The following is an 18,686-nucleotide window of genomic DNA, read 5'->3' as shown; positions in this document are numbered from 1 at the left end:
CACTGGTTCCCAATTCTACATTTGCCTTGGGTCTCATGTAATTGGCAATGCTTACATATTTTTTTTTCTTACCTTAGTTTTTAGGAGTTCTCCTAAAGTTTGATTAGCTTCTTTAAGGGAATTATTTAGTTCTTCTTTGTTTGACTTCAAATGCTCAATTTCCAATTTTTGTGAGCTAATAAAGTGCTCCAGTGATTTCATCTTATCTTGACAGGCCTCAATTTCTACTTCATTCTAGAGAAAGAAAATGTACCTAATTGCTATGATACTAAAAAGGACATTGAGTTGTATTTTAAAGATGTGCATAAAAGCATATCACAGCCCACAGGAATTCCACAGCAAATGTGCTTGGTATGTTTTGAGGAGTTTAAAACTGGAAGAGTAATTTTTCTCAAGTTTACATTTTGAACACCAGAATCTTGCCTCTAAGAAGTCTGCCATTAGAAAGCCATTATATTTTACCATAGCTTGCTCTTAAATTTACTTTATATTCATAAGAATGAAAATTACTAAGAAATAATTATAGTAAAATGTTTGCCTGTGTCCTACTGACCTCAAGTACATATTCATAGACAGATATTTCTGCAGAAAAGATGATGGCTTACTGTATGCAGCATGGCTGACACATGCGTTTCCAAAAAATTTGCCCTTATATCCTACAGTGGTTAATCTTTTTTCCCCATTCATACCAAAACAACCATTTCCTGGACTAAAACATACTGGTGCTTTCCCTTTTTCAAATGTATAGTCCCAGATATATTTATATATATGCTTAATGCTTACTGAGTTCTCAGGTAAATTGACCTTTTACTGCTAGCTATATGGAAAAAAGTTAATTTAATACTCACTGAGTTCTAAGGTAAGCATATATAGACTTCGGAAAAATTGTTAGCAAAGATAATTTCTTTTGCAATAGCATCAGCAAAATTTTGTAAAATACATAGAATTTAATTAAAAACTTAGAGCACCATTCTTCCCATTTTCTGATTTACCTTTCGGTTTGCTTCCGTCAGAGCATCCTGATGCTCTTTCTCTGCTTGAAGTAGTCTGTCTTTGTATTCTGATATTTCTTTTTTCATTTCACTTTCTTTTTCTTGTAGTTCTTTCCGGACCATCTCCAAACTCTTAGTCAGTTCCTTTTTTTCTAACGTAGTTAGATGCAGCTGAATCTGCAAACAGTAATAGCACATTCTTTGGTATTTAGAATTTTCTCAATGGAGAAACAGTTGACCCATTAAACTATTTGACTTACATCTGAAATCTTTGAATTTCCAGAAGCAACTTGGTAAGAAAAAAGTATTTAACAGTGGCTAAACACACTTTAATCAAAGAATGGAACACCTGAACACAAAGGGCAGGATAGGAGGCAAAGGAGGGTCTTCTAAAAACCATTATGATCTGAGTGGTATGCCAAGTGCAAGTTTGCAAGTAATGTTAAATCAAGCAGTACTGCTAAAATTAAAGCTTAACCTCTCCAAACATTGTTCCCTCTCAGAGTGACTTGAGAGGTTAAGGGTCACTGGATCACTTTCCTCACCCTCTTTAAGATGACAAAACTTTCTAAGCATTTGAATTTTGATCCATTTTATATAACTGTACTTTTTGGACAGCTGGCCTGTATTTCCATACAGGATTTCTGGAAGTTACAGAAATCTCTTTTCTTTTCCCACTCAAAATCCTGAGCACCACAACAGTAGCAAACATCTGGTTATAAAATTTTGTAAAAAATGTCAGTAGGTCAGAAAACCACTTACGCTGGTTTAAACACGTAATATTGTTCACAAATAAGACCTACAGTCATCTAGATGGTAAAACAGCCTCTAAGAATTAAATATGAACAAATTAAAAATAAAGACTCTAAAACCGTTTCTCCCTTGACTTTGTCCTAACAGTACTTTAACACTATTGAAACAGTGAAAGTAGTTTAGTTTTAAAACAAACTTGAGAAACTTGTTACATTTTTTATCTAACATCCTCAGTCTGATGATTGAATGCCTGTAATAGAGACAATTTCTTGGCACTGAAAAATTTCTACATATCCACGTGTGGCCTTTATGCCAAGAAAACATAGTTTCAATAGAAGGAAGAGGGAAAAAACTATTACTTAATCATTCTATCTCAAAAGAGAACATTATTTTTTTTGGAAATTCAGAAGCAAGAACTTCTGATACTGTACATTAGCACAGCTCCCTTAACCAACCTCCACACATTTACTGTACTTGAGCAACTGGCCTTGAACACAGAAATACTACACATGGAGTAACTAACTTTGTTCTTTTCTGAATGTTCTTGAATAAGTTGTGTTTCTTCAGCAAGCTTTTTTCTTTCTGTGGTAAATTCTTCCTGTAATTTGGAAAGCTTCTGTTCAGTATCACTTAGCTTGACTTGCAGTTCAGTACGACTTTCAATCAGTTCATTTACCTGAAATTAAATTTTCCATAATTATTTTTAACACGTGTCACAATGTCCAAAGAATTTTCTTATATGCAACAAGCAGTTTTTAAGATGGACCAGCTATGGGAATAAAATAACCCAACTCCAGGCAAGTCACAACAGGCTAACACTGTTTTCACATGGCCAGTGTCCAATTGTTGTTTCCCTTTCTTTTGAGCTCCAAAATACTTATTCTTGATATAAAAACTCACTCACCCAATACTAATTTGTCTTTCCTCTTTTTTCTTCTACAGGAAAGAGGAAACTATCCCGCATTATTCGATTAAACTTCCATGCCTACTTTCAAGCAACCTTCCCATTCATCCTACACAAAACAATGTCGTGCTTTCCAGCTCTGTAACTTCAATGCAAACTCACAATTGCATTGAAAACATAATTGTAAAAATAGGATGCTTACTATAAAAGTCTGAGGTTAAAATTATTTTAAGATATAATTTATTAAGGAAGTGGTAAGCCCAGAGGAAACTTCATCCTCCTTCCTAAAAAGGGAACTCTACCCTAACGGAAATGGTGTTACCTTTTTACATAAAGTGCTCTTTTCACAAAGTGTAGCTTCCAGTTCCTTCTCAAGATCCTTATAAGACACTTTTAGAACATTCAGGATATCCAGAAAGGTTTCATTATCAGAAAAATGTTGCTCCTTCAGCTTCAACTCAGCAATCAAATTCTGCAGCCTTTTTTTTATCTCGTACCAACATTCCTGCTCACGTTGCATGTGTGTCAGCTGTAAAGACAGATCCTCTGTTTCTTTCACCTGCTTTTCAAGAGCACTGCTTTCCTGCACTTTTTCATTGAGTTTTTGTTTACAATCCATCAATTCTTGAACAAGTACTTCCCTAATTTGATCCAATTTGATATTTTCATTTTTTATTTCCTGACATTCCTGTGATAGTATTGTTTTATCTTGCTCAAGACGAGCCACCTGATTAATCAAGACTTGCTCTTTTGCTCTAGCATCTGCTTCCTCCTTGCAAGAAAACTCTAATTTCTCACTTATGTCTTTGAGCTCAGATTTCAGCAATATCACAGTATTTTCAAACTCATCCTTGATTTGCATCTTTTCTTCCTCCTTTTCTTCTAACAGTTTTGCTGTAGTCAAATTTGAAGACTCCAGTTCAAGGATTCTTTCTTGTTTTTCTTTTAAATCTTTAGCCAAACACTGGTTTTGTGAGGTAAGGACATCAATTTCTAAGTTAAAACATTTCAGCTTTTCAGCCATCTCTTCCATCTCCATCGTTAATGTTTCTGCTTCTGCTTTAGCAGTCTCTGACTGAACAATTGCATCTTCCAGATTTTTCTCTGACATCTCCAATTCTCTTTCAAGCATCTCTATTTTATCCATAAGAGAGTCAGCTTTCCGTTCACTCTCTTTCAGCTTTTCAGCAACGTGGTGTTTTTTCTTCTCATCGGATTCAATTTTTACTTTCAGCTTCTCAATTCCATATCGCATTTGGTCTACTTCTTTCTGTGCTGAACTGAGTCTAGCAGCGAGTTCACCTTTTTCCATTAACAAGCCTTCCAAAGATCTAGAAAGCTTTGAATTTTCCATTTCTGATGAACTTAATTTACTCTGCATCATTTCTGACTCCCTTACAAGCAGCTCTTTCTCCTTATTCAAATCTGCTGCTGTGTTTTGGAGTTTTTCTTTTTCTAACGCAAAAGACAGAGCATCCTTTTCCAAACTTTGCAATTTCTGCAGAAGATGATCTTTTTCATTTGATAATTGATTTACATCAGATTTTGCAGCCTCAAGCAGATTTGTTTGTGTTCTCACTTCACCCTCTAACCTTCTAATGAATTCAGTAGAATCCACCTTAGTTGACTCTAGCTCTTTTAATTTCTCTTGTAGCTTCTGATACTTCTGATCCAATTCTTTTTTATTTTCAGACAAAATACTCAGTTCTTGGCCAATATGGTTTCTCTCAGCTGTGACTGAAAAAAGGTGCTCTTGAAAGGTACAAATAATTTTCAGGTTAACTTGCCTCTCCCTTTCGAATTGCTGACATTTTGCCTGGAGCATTTCAATGTCATTCTCTGTGAACAAGGCATGGTTCTTAATATTAACTTGCTCAGATTTAGGCCTCCTCTGTTCATTTTCAGCTGCAAGAAATTGTTCGTAACAATCTCTCTTGATCATTTCTACCTCATCCGATGTGTCTGCTGCATTAGACAATCTAACTTTATATATCTCCATCTCAGAGTTTACTTTCTTAGCTTCTTTTTCCAATGACACTGCTCCAAGAGATAATTGCTGCTTATTGACAGATACTGATTCTAATTTTTCCTCTATGTCACAGTTTCCTTCCTTAACAATGACAGTAGCTTCCTCCACTTCTGCAAAAGCTGAGCTCTTTGGAGTTAATTGTGCATTCTGAAATTTCAGCTCCAAGTTTAATTGCTCAACTTTCATCAGTAAATCAACATCTTTACAGCTTCCTTCTGTCTCATAGATCAGCTTTTCAGCAGTTTGTTGTTTTGCCTCCTCCTGAAGCATTTCAGTGCTTATTTGATTTTCAGAGAAATCCCCTGCACTCAAAGACATGCTGCTATTGGAAAATGACAATGCACTGGCATGATCTGAAGGGTTAGTTATTTTTCCTGACATATTTCTACACTTGTGTTCTCCAGAAAACTTCTCAGTATAATCTTCCATTAATCTTGCTTCAGCAGTCCCAGCTCCATTTTCACACATGGAGGTATCATCTCCTACAGCCATTTTCTCAATGGGGACTAGTTCAGGTTTATTGCTTTTCAGTGCTGAATTTTCAAGAGGCACTCCCAACTGATAAGGGCTATTGTTTTCTTGTTCAGTGTTCTGCAAGGGTTAAGAATCAATCCATTAAAAAAGGAATAGAAAAAGAATACATATAAGACAAAAACCAAGGTGAGTTTTAAAAGGTTTCTTAAACCAGTAAAGCTCTTCCTCTTATGCGAAATAAATAGATAGCATCCCTCTCTACTTCAGAATCTACTTTCTTATGGAAAGGATTTACACTTATGCACATATGCATCTTTGGCCAAAAGGTTTTAAAGATACTGAGGGAGAAATTTCAGCCAAATTTACTAAAAGATTAAGTGCAAAGATACCACATGCCTCCATATTTTGGGAAAAGGGTGTCTATGTGACAAAGTGAAAAATTATTAGTATCACTAATGGGTGAAAGGTTTACTGCCCACCTTCTGTTAGACACCAGAGAATCTTCAAGGGACACAAGCCCAAATCCTCAAACAATCCCTTTCCCAAGTTACCACTGTCTGTCAGAGCTGGGCTTACATTTGGCACCACCTGATGCTCTCATTTGACACAATAAAAATGAGTAACTTCAAAACTTGAGGGCTCCAATAAAGAACTGGGTCCGAAGGCAGCACTTAAATGATCTATATGGAGTACTTCATCTTAAAAAAGCTCCAGCTATGTACAGTGAGGAACAGTATTTCATTCTTAAAGTGTTTATGTGAATTGCAAGCAGCGCATACAAGTGAAAGATTTTCTTCTCTGCAAGGAACAGTTGCTCAGTGTTGTGCAGTTGGCTAAAATGTAGACCTTCAAGATGCTCTGGCAGCAGTGCTAAACTTTAATTCCTGAGTCTATGTTGACTGGGCACTGGAGGCCACTTGCACCAGACCTATTGGTAAAAACTGGAATTCTCACAAGCAGAAAATGTACCTGTTAGAATAGGGGAAAACCAGTTAAATTCTTGCATACAGTTTATGAGACTAATTTCCCTTAAAAATAAATCTGAGCAAAGTTTTGATTCTTCCACTCCTTACAAGAAGCAGCAAAATCTAGTTCACTGGTTGCACGCCATCTACAGTGCTGACTCCCAAATTTCTTGTTCCCTTAGATATTCTGAGGAAATTCAGGCAGAAATGAAAACGAACTGTTCTGCTACCAGCTCATTCTGGTTTGCTGTTGACAGTGCTAAAAGGAATTAGAGATGTGGTAGCAGTCCTAGTTTACTTGCCCCATGAAGGGGCATGGGAAGTGTATGCTTCTTTAACTGACTGTGTTAAATCAGAGATCTAAGCTTGTAAGCACCATACAGCTGCATACAGTGCATGCACACTCACACAGCAGGACCCACACTGACACAGGCCTGAAGAAAAATCAAAAAATTAGTGCAAAGAGTTACACAACTCTAACAGACTAAACTTGTTGGTTTTGTCATCATGTGTTATTTCTCACGATACCAGAGCTCAAGGTACAGATTATTTTTCTACTTTCTCTGAAGAACAGTACTGCTTCTGTGAGACACATTCTTAAACACCTGTAATTTCAAAATTTACATTTGGCTTACCATAAATCAAAGGGTTTACATAAAACTGATTTGTGTGACAGCAATTACTTACATTTTCAATATCTGTGCACAGCAGTGAATGAGAACTTAAATCAAGGACTTGTAGTTGGAGTCTTGCTGCTTCTAGCTCCAAAGACAGATTCTCAGTTTGTTTTCTTTCTGCTGCCAGTTTGCACTCCATTTCCATAGTCACATTATTCAGTTTCTGCTGCCATTCTTCCTTGTCAGACAGATTTTGCTGTTTGAGATGATCTATTTCTTTTCTTTCAGAAAGTATAACTTTTTTCAGCTCTTGTATTTCCTCATTTTTCATATTCTCTTGAATGTGAAATTGGTCCTCCAGCACCTTGATGGCCTTCTCATATGTCTGACACAGCTTCTGAAGTTCTTCAGCCCTACTCTCAAGGTTAGATTTTCTAGGAGTACTCCTCCTGAGCTCTCTAACAGAGTCCAATTTGTGATCATTATGACAGTTTTCAACCAAAACTTTTGTTGTATCTTCTGGAATTATTTCTGCAGAACTGTCCAGCTGATTCATTTCCTCTGTCCATTTGCACGTACCAGTGTTACAAGAATCAACCACCTCACTCACTTCTATAAAACAAGGATTTTCAAGAAGATCTGAGGAAGAAACTGTGGACTTCGTTCCATTTAATTTAAACAGTGTGTCATTTTGGCTAGAAGATAGTGACACTCTCATATTATCTGTATGAGCATTGCTCAGACTTGTTGACAACGCAGAATTTTCTGCCTTCAATATTTCAATACAAGACTGTAATTCAAATATCTTTGAGCTCATACTGCAATGTTGTTCATATAATTTTATATGTTCATTCTGGAAAGACAAAAGCTTCTCTCTTATGTCAGCAAAGTGTATTTTAACTTCTTTGCTGGCCAATTTTAAATCTTCATAGTCAGAACTGGGTCCCGTACTGCATTCTTTAAGTTTGAAGGACATTTCCTTATTATCAAAATACAGTCTCAGATCACTATTATCACTTTGATCCATAAGTTCATCAGGAAAAGTCGCTTTCTCCAGTTTTAAATTTTTATCTGCATTCATTACGTTCTCTTCCTCCTTTGCCACTTCATTAATACCTGTGATGCCATTGGTTTTTGAGTCTTTCAATCCAAAGGCTAATACAATGTTCTCACTCTGCAACCTCTCACACATTTTCTCAAGCTCACTCAGATTGTTTATCGTTGCCTGCAAAGAGGATGCCAGCAAGACCAATGAATAACTTTCATCCATTCCTCTTTTGCCACAATTCTGGGAATCACTATCACCATTATACTCCAATGAGTGGCCATCTTCATCTAATGCTGTAAGTGGGGAATTTGAATTTTTCAATCCTGTAACAGAGAGTAGTTCTTGCTGCAGTCTCTCTCTCTCTCTCACATTTTTCTTCAGTTCTTCTTCCATTCCTTTTAAAGCAGTCTCCAGTTGCATTACTTCTAGCCTGTAGTTCTCTAGGGAGAGTTCTCTGTCCTCAAAATCCATTTGAAGAAGCTCAAGTTTAACTTGGTATTTGTTCAGCTCAGCATCCTTTTCTTCCATGGACTTGCTCCACTGTTCTGAATGGAGTCTCTGTTCACAACTAACATCACACATTAGAGGTTCACTTTTTGTTTCTAGTTCCTTCCCCAATTGCTCCTTGTCTTGAAATACGATAACACATTTCTCTTGCCTTGTATTTTCTGTTGCCCCAACATTTAACATTTCCTGACTAAAACAGTCAAGCTCCGTAGAAGAAACACATCGGATATTGGAAAATTCTGACTCCAGTTGTTGAAGTTCTTGAATCAAATCCTTTTTTATTTCTTCTGAGGCTATCAGTTTTTGTAAGATATCTTTATTCTCACTAAATACCTGTTTCTCTTGTTCTAATTTTGCTTTCTTTTCCTCAAATTCAATTGTCTGCTCTCTCAGAACACTCATCATGTGTGCATTTTCTTCTTCCACTGATTTATACTTTGCTTGCAAAACCTTAAACTCTGTTTTGATTTCTTCAGTTCTTGATTCAATGTGTTGTCTTTCCTCCTTGTGTTTTTCAGACATTTCAGAAATTATTTCTTCTCTTTCCTTTAAGCTATCAGAAATATTTTTATTTTCTTCCAGTAAAGTTACTTGTTCTTGCTCTAAAGCTCTGCTTAAATTCCTAAGGGTTGCATTTTCTTCAGTAAGTTCCTCAATTTTTTTGCTATATGAACAAATTGTTGAAGACATGTCCTTCTTCTCTGAATCCCATGTTCCAGACATGAACTTTAGCTGTCTTGCTGAATCCTCAAGCAATTTATTATTGATCTTTAAATCCTGAAGCTCAGCTTGTTGGTTTTCTAATCTTTTATTCAGAGTTTGCAGTTGCATGTCCTTTTCCTCAAGAATAGCTAAAGTTTTTTCAACTAATTTCTGACGTGCTGATATATCCGCTTGCAAGTTACTAATGTGCTGTTTAGTTTCCGTCACAAAGCTTTCATGCATCTGTTCTACATTAAATAATCTTTCTTCTGTTTCATCCTTTATTTGCAGTAAGTCTTTATACTGCTGATGATGATTTGAATTCAGCTGCTTTTGAGCCACTAAGGAAATCTCAAGAGAAGAGATCTGATCTCGTAAAATGGTCAGATCCTTAGTTTTTCCTACTTCTAGGAGAGCTCTTGCACATCCGTAACCCTCGGCAATGGAGTTATTTGCTGCAAGTTGTGTATTATCTAAATCAGTTTCATCCTGATCACTTTGTAAATTGACTTCTCCATCTTCTGTCATTTCTGAAGTATCTTTTGCTTTTACAAGACAACAGATTTTTTCATATTCACCAAGCAGGTCATTATAACATTGCTCCCTTTGCAGTCCTTCACTGGCTGCTAATTGTAACTTTTCTTCTAGTGCACCAACTTGGTTAGTAAGCTGGAATATTTTACAGGACATATTTTCTATCTCTTTACAGTACTTTTTATCAGAACATTCTGCTTTCTGCTGAAGTTCATCAAAGGCTTTTTTTTGTTCTTCTAATTCTGCGCTTTTCCATTCCAGCATGGCTTTAAGTTCTCTAATCTCTGTGCTTTTCCTGTCACTTTCAGTTTCCATCATTCTGAGTTTCTCACTATGCTCATGATTTTTGATTTGCTGACTTTGAAGGGAACTCTCCAAGTCATTAATATGAGTCAGCATACCTTCCTTTTCTGACTTAAGTTTATTTATAAGATAATCGTTTTCATTTTTCCGTTGAGAAAAAGCAGTAGCCTCTTTTTGCAGTTCTTCACATTCTCTCTGCTTGAATCCAAGGAGTCTCTGCAAAGCTTCTGATTCTTCCTCCATTTTACTTATTTTACAGTTTTGTTCTTTAATATGATTTTCTTTTTCCTTGAGCAGGTCTTGGGTAGAATCTCGTTGCTTTTCCATGTCAGCTAAAGCTATTTTCAGCTTCTCCAGTGAAAGGGAGCTTTCTTGCTTTTTAAATTCCTCTTCTAGTAACTTCAGCTGTGCTTCCTGAAAAGTATTCTTATCTGTAAAAGAAAACATCATCAAATCTTTGCCAGTCGATACTGGCAATTCTACTGATAATTTTCTAGATGAAATATTACTATTTATTATTTTCAATTCTTATTCTAGTGCAAAGCATTACTCAAGTTGTATCACTGGATAAAGGATTGTTTATATTACTTTAGGCTGTGGGACACTATGTACTCATAGACATTGTCAACTTTCCACTCGGAAGTCTGATTCAAGTCTGCACTCCAAGCCGGTCACTCCTTACTTCTCAGGTGCAACTACCCATTGTTTCTGTGTCTCACTTTCACCAAGTTTTTATGTAAAAGTAGCACTGACTTTTTTTTTTTTGTAACAGGACTTGTCTAATTCCTGTATGTGACCTTCTGGTGGATCAGTCTTATACTCCGTTTCTGCCAGAGAATGTCAAATTCTACACATTTTCCAAATTGTTACAATTGTTTCCCTGCCTTGATAGGAACAGACTAAAAACTACCAAGGACAACTATGGGGGGGGAGTGGAGGAAGGCATTACATTCCACTGCCTAGCTGATAAAGGCTGCAAATTTTCTATACAATCAAAAACAAATCATCAGATTAAAGGCAATGAAAAGTTTAGTAATTAATTTTATGGAGAACAGAATCAAATTTGAAAGCTTCATTTTGAAATCTTAGATGAAGTTTGATTGGTATACAGAAACAAGTGGGAATCTATCCCTTTTTTTTAGTCAGATCCAGCAGGACTACAAAGTGAATTTCAATTCAATTCCTGAAAAACTGTGTTCTCAATTAGAAACAAACACTGAAAGCAAGAGTCAACTATCTGTGGTTATGTAACATCTTCCTACCTTTTTTTTTTTTAAAACTCTGTGAAACACATAAAAGAATTACAAAACAGCAGTTTAAATAGATTCTATGAAATTCAGTTTGCTGATAAGTTCAGTATACTTTGATTAATTTCAAAACTGTGTATCTTCAGAAACCATGTAAGTTCATAGACAAAAATTCATTTCCATTTAGAACAAACTCAGTGTTGGTTAAAAACACTAATCATATCCCACAGTGGAAACATTTTTACTTAATTCACAATGAAACTTACAGGATTGCAGGAAACATACATCATTAAATTTGCAACAGGAGTTTTGCAAATTTAAATACATAACTCACTTTTCATCTCTTCTGCAAAACTCTGGCTCTGCTTTAGAGTCTGCTTGATTGTATTTAGTTCTTCTTCAAGTTGGTGGATCTCTTGCAATTTTTTTTCAAGTTGACAGTTAAGAAGGTTTTTCTCCTGCTTCACTTCCTAAAACAAAACCAAATAAGACCATATCTCATGTCAATTGCCAAGAAGATCAAAGAATTCAGTTCATTTAAATCAAAGAAAGATATTCCATTAGGTCCTATTAAATCTTTGGGCAGCTATGCCTGGGTTCCTAAGCACTGCTTGGGAACGTAAGCTGAACTATTCTTAACTAGTTGACAGCATCTGAGAGATCCTGCCAGTTGACGTAATTAGCAGGCCCCTTGTTTGCATAGGGCAAACAGCTCCAGGTGACCCGCCCCAAACAGATCGAGACAGGACATATCCTACAAAATCTGAGTTGATGAAGTTAGGCTACTTTCCCAAAGCAACAAAGGAAACAAATCCCTGCAATGGCATCAAAATTAACAAGAAATTTATAGATCACATTTCACCTATTTTCTCATGTAAACACAAATTCTCTTTCCACTGAACATCATCACAGCAACACTAGTCAAATTTTATTTAGAAGTGCTTACTCTTTCAGAGGGTTGTTTGGCCTTAAGAGTATTTTCTTCCAAATAAATTGAGTTTTAAAAAACAAACAAAACTATGTAACTATATTCCATCTAGGAAGCCAAATAAGAGTTCTTTTAAGGAAACTAATTCTTTTTCTCCAAACTCCTGTGCTGTTGGACAACAGATGGCATGGAACTGGCATGGCCCAACTGGAAACAGGCCGTCAATTATTCATCCGTTTACTACTAGCAGATGGGCAACAATTCACAAAAGCCAAACTCAAGAAATGGAAAGGTCTGGATGAAAAAAAATTAAAAGCTTGCTGGCATGGCAGGCTTGTTTTTGCAACAACATAAATAAATCACCCTCAGAACATGATTAAAATTGTCACTGTCACTAATGGTTACCTTCCCTTCTACTCACAGCCTTCTCTACCCACAGTTTAAAAAAAAAATTCAGTCACATCAGTTTCAGTGAAGAAAGTTTTCTACTCATCTTAGCAGTAATTTTTCAAAGTAGTACAACATCCAAAACTTCTTACATTCAAAGCACCATACGCAGATGCAATACAAGCACCCAAACTGACCAAATCTGTTAATGAGAAAATCTAGGGTGATCTACAGAAAAAACACAAACAAGTTTAAGGAACTAAAATGGCTGAAAGGTCCAATTATTTTTGATTTGGTGCAAGTATTTCCAATAAGCAGCACTCAGCAAAACCCAAGAACCCCTAAGAGACAAGTATCTGATAGTACCTAGCCATTTACACTTTCCAAAGCTATTAGCAAAAGAATCAATTTAGTTTCAGTCCAGTTATCAATTCCACTGGTATGTCACTTTATTCAAGTTAGCCATTCTGCAGTTGTCACTTGAAAGCAAAGACCAAACCAAAGCAAAATCCAGAACGTATATACAGGTAGTCCTATTATTCTGGAGAAACTCTTCACAGGGCAGGCTTATGAGCAGTTTAGGGACTGACTGATCAATTTTTCCAGGAATACTTATGGGCTTGCTTGCACCATCAAAATGTAAACCATATGCTAAGATGCCAGAACTGCTAAACTATTAAGATACCACCACTGCAAAGCTTAGTAGTCCTTAGACTAAGCATATCCAGTATGTCTCACAAGTGTATCTGTTTTGCAACTTTTTTTGGAACACCAGTCTTATTATACAATAATAACTAAACACAGCAGTGGATTAACCAGCTGAAAACAAGTGTATTCTCCACTGGGTAGTTAGACTATTAGCATAAGACCACAACAATTTCCCTTTAATAAAGGAAAAGGGATGCCAATCTCACTCTTCTTTTGCTATAAACAAAATCTACCATCAACAAAGCCTCCAAGACTTCAAAATAATTTGATGCAATTTTTGCATCATGCTTATTTATAAGAGTGAGGAAGACAAGTCATGCCCTAGGTTCTGCTGACATATACCATACTTTCTCATGTGCAAGTCTTAAGATGGAGAACTGTAGCATTACTGATCTCTTCAAATATCACAATCTCCTACAGATTAAGCTTCTTTATAAATTTATTGGTCCTGTTCTAATACAACATCACTGTCACCAGCTGTTCAATTGTCTAACCAAGACAAACAAATATGAAGAAAAGAATCTGACGATAGTTACAGCCTAGTAAGACGGATACAAGACTGGTAGATAAAATGAAGCACTCTCAAGAATTTGCAGCCAAAAAAAGGTATTTCTACAAATTAGATACTCTCTGAGAACAGGATCTCAAAAAACTGTATCAAATCTAACCTCACTCCATAATTTCAAAACCAGAAAGGGCATGAACCCACAATTTCTGATATAAAATTTCATATTTGTAGGCAAAAAAAAAAAGCAAGATCACATTAAGAATGTGCAGAAACTTGAGGTTTCCTCCTCTGGGATACATTGGAGGAAGAAAAATTATCTTGATTAGCCTTACCACTGGAAGACACCGGTTACATTTATTTACTAAACAAGTTTAAAGGACCGCTATCTGGCACCAAGGCCAAGTGGCATGGAACAGCCCGTGCCTGTACCAGCAAGTCTTCTATCTTCCAAAACAGGTGGCTCTAACCAAACTGCTTGCTGGGAATGGTCCCATGCTCATGTGAGCTCCCAAACCGTGCCTGGGAATTGTATGAAAGAGTGCTAGTCAGCTGGGCCAAAGCCACGCAAAGTGTTGTTCTAACAATTAACAGTATAAATAGTCACATTCCAATAGCTGGGAATGTTCCCACTGTAAGCTACCAGCATGAATGTACCTCAAGTTCCACAATTTGGTACAGCTGTACCAACATTTGTGCTGATCTGAACAAACCCCACTATTTTACTTTAAATTTGTTCATAGAATTTTGACAGGTAAATTTTTGGCAGAAATTATGCCAGATTATTTTATATCTACTCATGACAACAGGCAACAAGCAAAATAAGAGTGTTTAAATAAAACAACCTGACATGGATTACATAGGTATTGAGCTAGCTCTCTTTTTTACCTCTGATTCTCCAAATAAAGGATAAAATTTGCATTAGGAGGTCTCTAGTGGCACAACTGTGACAATTTCAAGTGTAGGTGCTCTAACTGCCACCAAAGCAAAACAAAATAGCTGAGAAGACAAAGGAGACATTAAAGTGAAAATATTTCTGCATGTGTGAATAGGAGGTAGTATGGCAGCATCCAAAGTCTGAATCTATCTTAATTTGGGGGAAGTTTTTAGAGCAGTGTGTATTAGTTGCACTGTGTTTCTTCTAAGAAGAATGTGTGGGATTTTTTTTTTTTAAAAGAGAATATAGTGAGTCTTTGCACAACGTCACTGAATTTGGCAGTGTGCACCAAAGGAGTAGTCAATGATTCTAGAATCTACTTTTAAAATCAGACAAGCATTGATACATTTTTATTTCAGAATCAAAACCAAGAATCTCTTGAAACAAAACCCTATTTTTGATAAAAGATAAGTCCAACATGAACTAGAACCATGAACTAGAACTGTATCAGCAGCATTACAGCAATGAATCCTAACTGCGCAGCCAGTTCCACAAATTACATTAATCTACATGATGCTAGTGAAGATCTCATTTTGTGTGACAACTAAGATACATTATTAAGACAATCCATAAAAGTGTTTAAGGACTGCTTATGGGAAAATAGGCTATGTGATTAAATGCTTGATAGTAGTAGTGTTTACGGATTGCCAATTTACCCTATTAATTCTACCAGCTACTCCTCTGCATTGGTTACCTCAAAGCTTCTTGTCAATTCAGTTTCCTTAGCCTGGGCTGCTAATAAAGCCTGCTCTGCTCTGCCCAAGTTCTGGGTGAGATCACCAGTATCTTGTTCCAAGCGTTGTTTCACTGCCATTACCTGTAAGAATGTTGAAAATCAATATTGTATTCACAGGCATATATAACTTTTTTTTTTAAAAAAAAAACCCTCCTGTTCTTGAACTTCAACATTCTATTACAAAATAAAACATTATTTTATCCCACCATGAACATAAGGTTGCTTTACTGTGGTTTGGAAAATAGCTGCTTATTGCCTTTCCACTCCTTTGCCTCTGGCCAGATAGATGGTATATCTCTAAAATACATATATTTCTAGACTGTCTGTAATTGGATTAATACATCCAACTTGCAGTTACATCACCACAATGATATCTGCAGGATACAAATGAGAGAGAAAAGGCTATTACATTCCCAATCAGAAAGTTAGGATCATAACTGCACATTATCAAATCAAAAAAGGAAAAAAGTCTATTCTGAGGTCATTAGGTAATAAATTAGCTTTCTTGGAGAAAGAACTGAAAGGCACCTATTTTTCTCTATATAAAATCAATTTCTTCAGTTAGCATATACAAAAAGAATGTGCATATAAAAGAACCTCCACTGAAAACAATTGACAGAATGCATTCCCATGGCTATATTTCTAAAATGAAACAAGCCTGCAAGAAAGCTGTTGTCAGGTTTAGAAATGCTGTTTCAGTTCAGCCTGCCTACTAATGGGGCTTCTCAATATAACTTTCAAAAATGTGGCCCTTTTTAGAAATTCAGTTAGCTCTGGTGCTTTATAGCTGCTCTCAAGAGTTTTTTTGAGGCTTTTAAACATTCCTCTTTTCTGGTCACCCTCTCTTCAGGCTTGTGCTGCTTTCCAACTTCCTTAAAATTATCGTTTTGTGACAACTAATGCATTCTAATAGTTCGTTGCTGCCAAAGCTGTGGAAGACCTTTGTACTGATGTGTCCTCCTTACAAGCCCTGACACTGATAGATTTTGTGAAGAACCAGTTCAGGGAGTTAAACTCATAGCAAACACTTGTGCCTGCGTACACATATGCTAATTTGTATATAATTTTTTTCTTTGCTCTTTTAGCTCCTGTATCAACTCTCTGCAGGGTCACACAAGAGGTAGTACTGCTAAAAAAAGTAGCAGGAGTGCATGGCCAGGGTGTATGAATTGGGGCTGTTGTTCCAAAGGGCAACTACCTGTTGATCAGTTTAGCTCTATCATCAAACTGCACCTCTGCACATTTTCTATATAAGGTGTGTCTTGTGATCAGCCTTAGCTGTTCCTCTCTCAAACAGATTTGTTTTAGCTGCACTGTTGTTCATTCACATCTCCTCCCCTGTGGGAAGTGGACAAGCCCCAAACTTTTAAAAGCCTGTAATTCACATTTAAATACATAGTATTTCAGTGAAAAATGGTAAACACAAAACAGCTAAATACAAACTGTACAAAACACTAATACAAGTGCCCACGTGAATTATTTTTAATGTATAATTAAATTAAGGAAGTACTGCTAAAACAACTAAATATTAGCTCTAGTAGAAGATTTTCATATAAAAAAAGCCTACTTTGTCAAATTCCACCTGCAGAGCATTGAAGTCATTTTTGGCTTGCTGTAGCTCCTGATTCAGTTTGTTTCTTATCTGGTTGCACTGCTGATCCAGCATTTGTAAGGAACGTTGCTGACAAGAGAGTTCCTAGAAAACAGTGGTACAGTAGCGAATAAATACATACATAACTGCAACAAGTCTCTGTTTTGGTTACTGGAACGATAACAACTGATTTTCATTACTAGACACTGCCTGCTCAGGGACACTTGTCTTATACAGTGAACAACAGCTTAAAACCAACTTTGATGCATGCTGCAAATCTCACATGGGCAAGAATGGTCCTAGCCCAATTTTTGTTATCTGCTTAAAAAGTCCATTATACTAACATTCCTATCACAGAAAGGGAAAAAAATAAATTTAAAACTAGTGAAAGTAATGGTATTAAAATTCCTAATCTTAAAGACAAGTTGCATATAAGCATCACATTACACTACAAGTGGACAAATTAATCTCTGCTATTATTTACTTACCATACTATAGGGTTGATTTTTTTTCTAGGAAAATTAAAAAAGTCTTGAAATAATACCTAGCATGGAACTGAGCAATAAGATAATCTTACAAGGGCAGTCACAGAAACAGCACAAAAAATAGTGTTTCCAAAACAGACTTCCTGAAATCTGTAGAAGGACAATATAGTTTGTATGGATCTTATGACATGCAAGTAGGCAGCCATTAGGATAAACAGCTGTATTTCTCATTTCTCGTGAGGCCTCTTCCTATGCCTTTGGACCTTATAGTTGTGATTCTGCACAGATTTCAGAGGTTTATTAGGATGTAAAACAATAAGAGGCATGACAGTAATAAACAGCAATGAAGGAAAACACCCAGTATATCTATCAGCAGTAATCACTACGCAAAAGCTGCAATATGCTCTACTAACAAATTATAAGATCCTTTTGAATGGGAAAAGGCAATAAAGCTCTTGTGCTTCTCTTAATAGTTTTAGATTATAGGCATATATACAAATAGTTATAGACAAGCTGCTTCACTAAAAGACACAGTACCGTACAGTCACCAGTCAAACAAAACGAAAAGGGGGGAGGGGAAGGAAATGTTCACAATGAAGGAACTAGAGTTGACATTTTTTGCAATGTGGTTCTGGCTCTCAGGTGCACAAACACCCTGCACACAAGTCAGTGTATTTTAGTCAGTTCTATCTGTGAAATGATGCCAGCACCCTTTACATTCTGCTCAAGAGCAAAACCAGCATAAGAGGCCCAAGCACTTCCTACACCAGTAATACAGCCAGTAATCAAACAGCTCTTGTTTATCAGGGAAAGTATGGATGAGTGTGGAACTGTCATAAATAGAAAACCCGGAAAGATCAATGTTAACATATATGTGCATATACACACACATATAATTTAGCATTTTTCTGTGTAGAACCCAATATAGGTAAGTCTGCAACTGCATTCCCACACAAGAAGGTGACAGAAGCACTATACAATTTAGAAAGGAAAGATGTGACACCAGCTAGTGTTCCAGTAGCTGACACTAGTGACTAATGCTGAGTAAAGTACATACTAGCTCCAAAGAGTTCTGCAAAGCGCTGGTCTGGAGCATTTCCTGAGCTCATGCAAGAAGGCCCTTTGGACCTAGTGCACTCCTTATTAATGAAATGATGAATTCAATGTCTTTATGTCCCCAGGCATTCTAGTAATTATTTCTAAAGCTGATGGACTGAAAAGACTCTGCTTTTCAAGCCCTATGTGTTATAGCACAAGAGAGAAACTGCAGAAAACATTTTCTTCTTTCTTTAGGTGAATGCTCACAACAAACAAAAGAAGTGCTACTAAGCTGG

General features: G+C 36.4%; 1 protein-coding gene across 2 annotated transcripts in view; it reads right to left on the bottom strand.

The window, feature by feature from the left end:
• The window catches only part of CENPF (centromere protein F), a 43,147-nt gene that overhangs the window by 8,144 nt on the left and 16,317 nt on the right, over positions 1 to 18,686 (bottom strand). For both annotated transcript variants that reach the window (XM_075749249.1, XM_075749248.1), the window contains exons 9-16: positions 16,844 to 16,972; positions 15,235 to 15,357; positions 11,410 to 11,545; positions 6,805 to 10,259; positions 2,972 to 5,269; positions 2,269 to 2,421; positions 993 to 1,169; positions 73 to 234 (exon numbers count right to left, since the gene is read on the bottom strand). In XM_075749249.1, coding sequence (XP_075605364.1) covers positions 73 to 234; positions 993 to 1,169; positions 2,269 to 2,421; positions 2,972 to 5,269; positions 6,805 to 10,259; positions 11,410 to 11,545; positions 15,235 to 15,357; positions 16,844 to 16,972 — 6,633 coding nt within the window. The remainder of the gene's footprint in view (positions 1 to 72; positions 235 to 992; positions 1,170 to 2,268; positions 2,422 to 2,971; positions 5,270 to 6,804; positions 10,260 to 11,409; positions 11,546 to 15,234; positions 15,358 to 16,843; positions 16,973 to 18,686) is intronic.

Source organism: Balearica regulorum, chromosome 3, assembly GCF_011004875.1.
Source record: "Balearica regulorum gibbericeps isolate bBalReg1 chromosome 3, bBalReg1.pri, whole genome shotgun sequence".
In the NCBI taxonomy this organism is placed as follows: domain Eukaryota; kingdom Metazoa; phylum Chordata; class Aves; order Gruiformes; family Gruidae; genus Balearica; species Balearica regulorum.
This window is presented reverse-complemented; position numbering and strand designations above follow the sequence as displayed.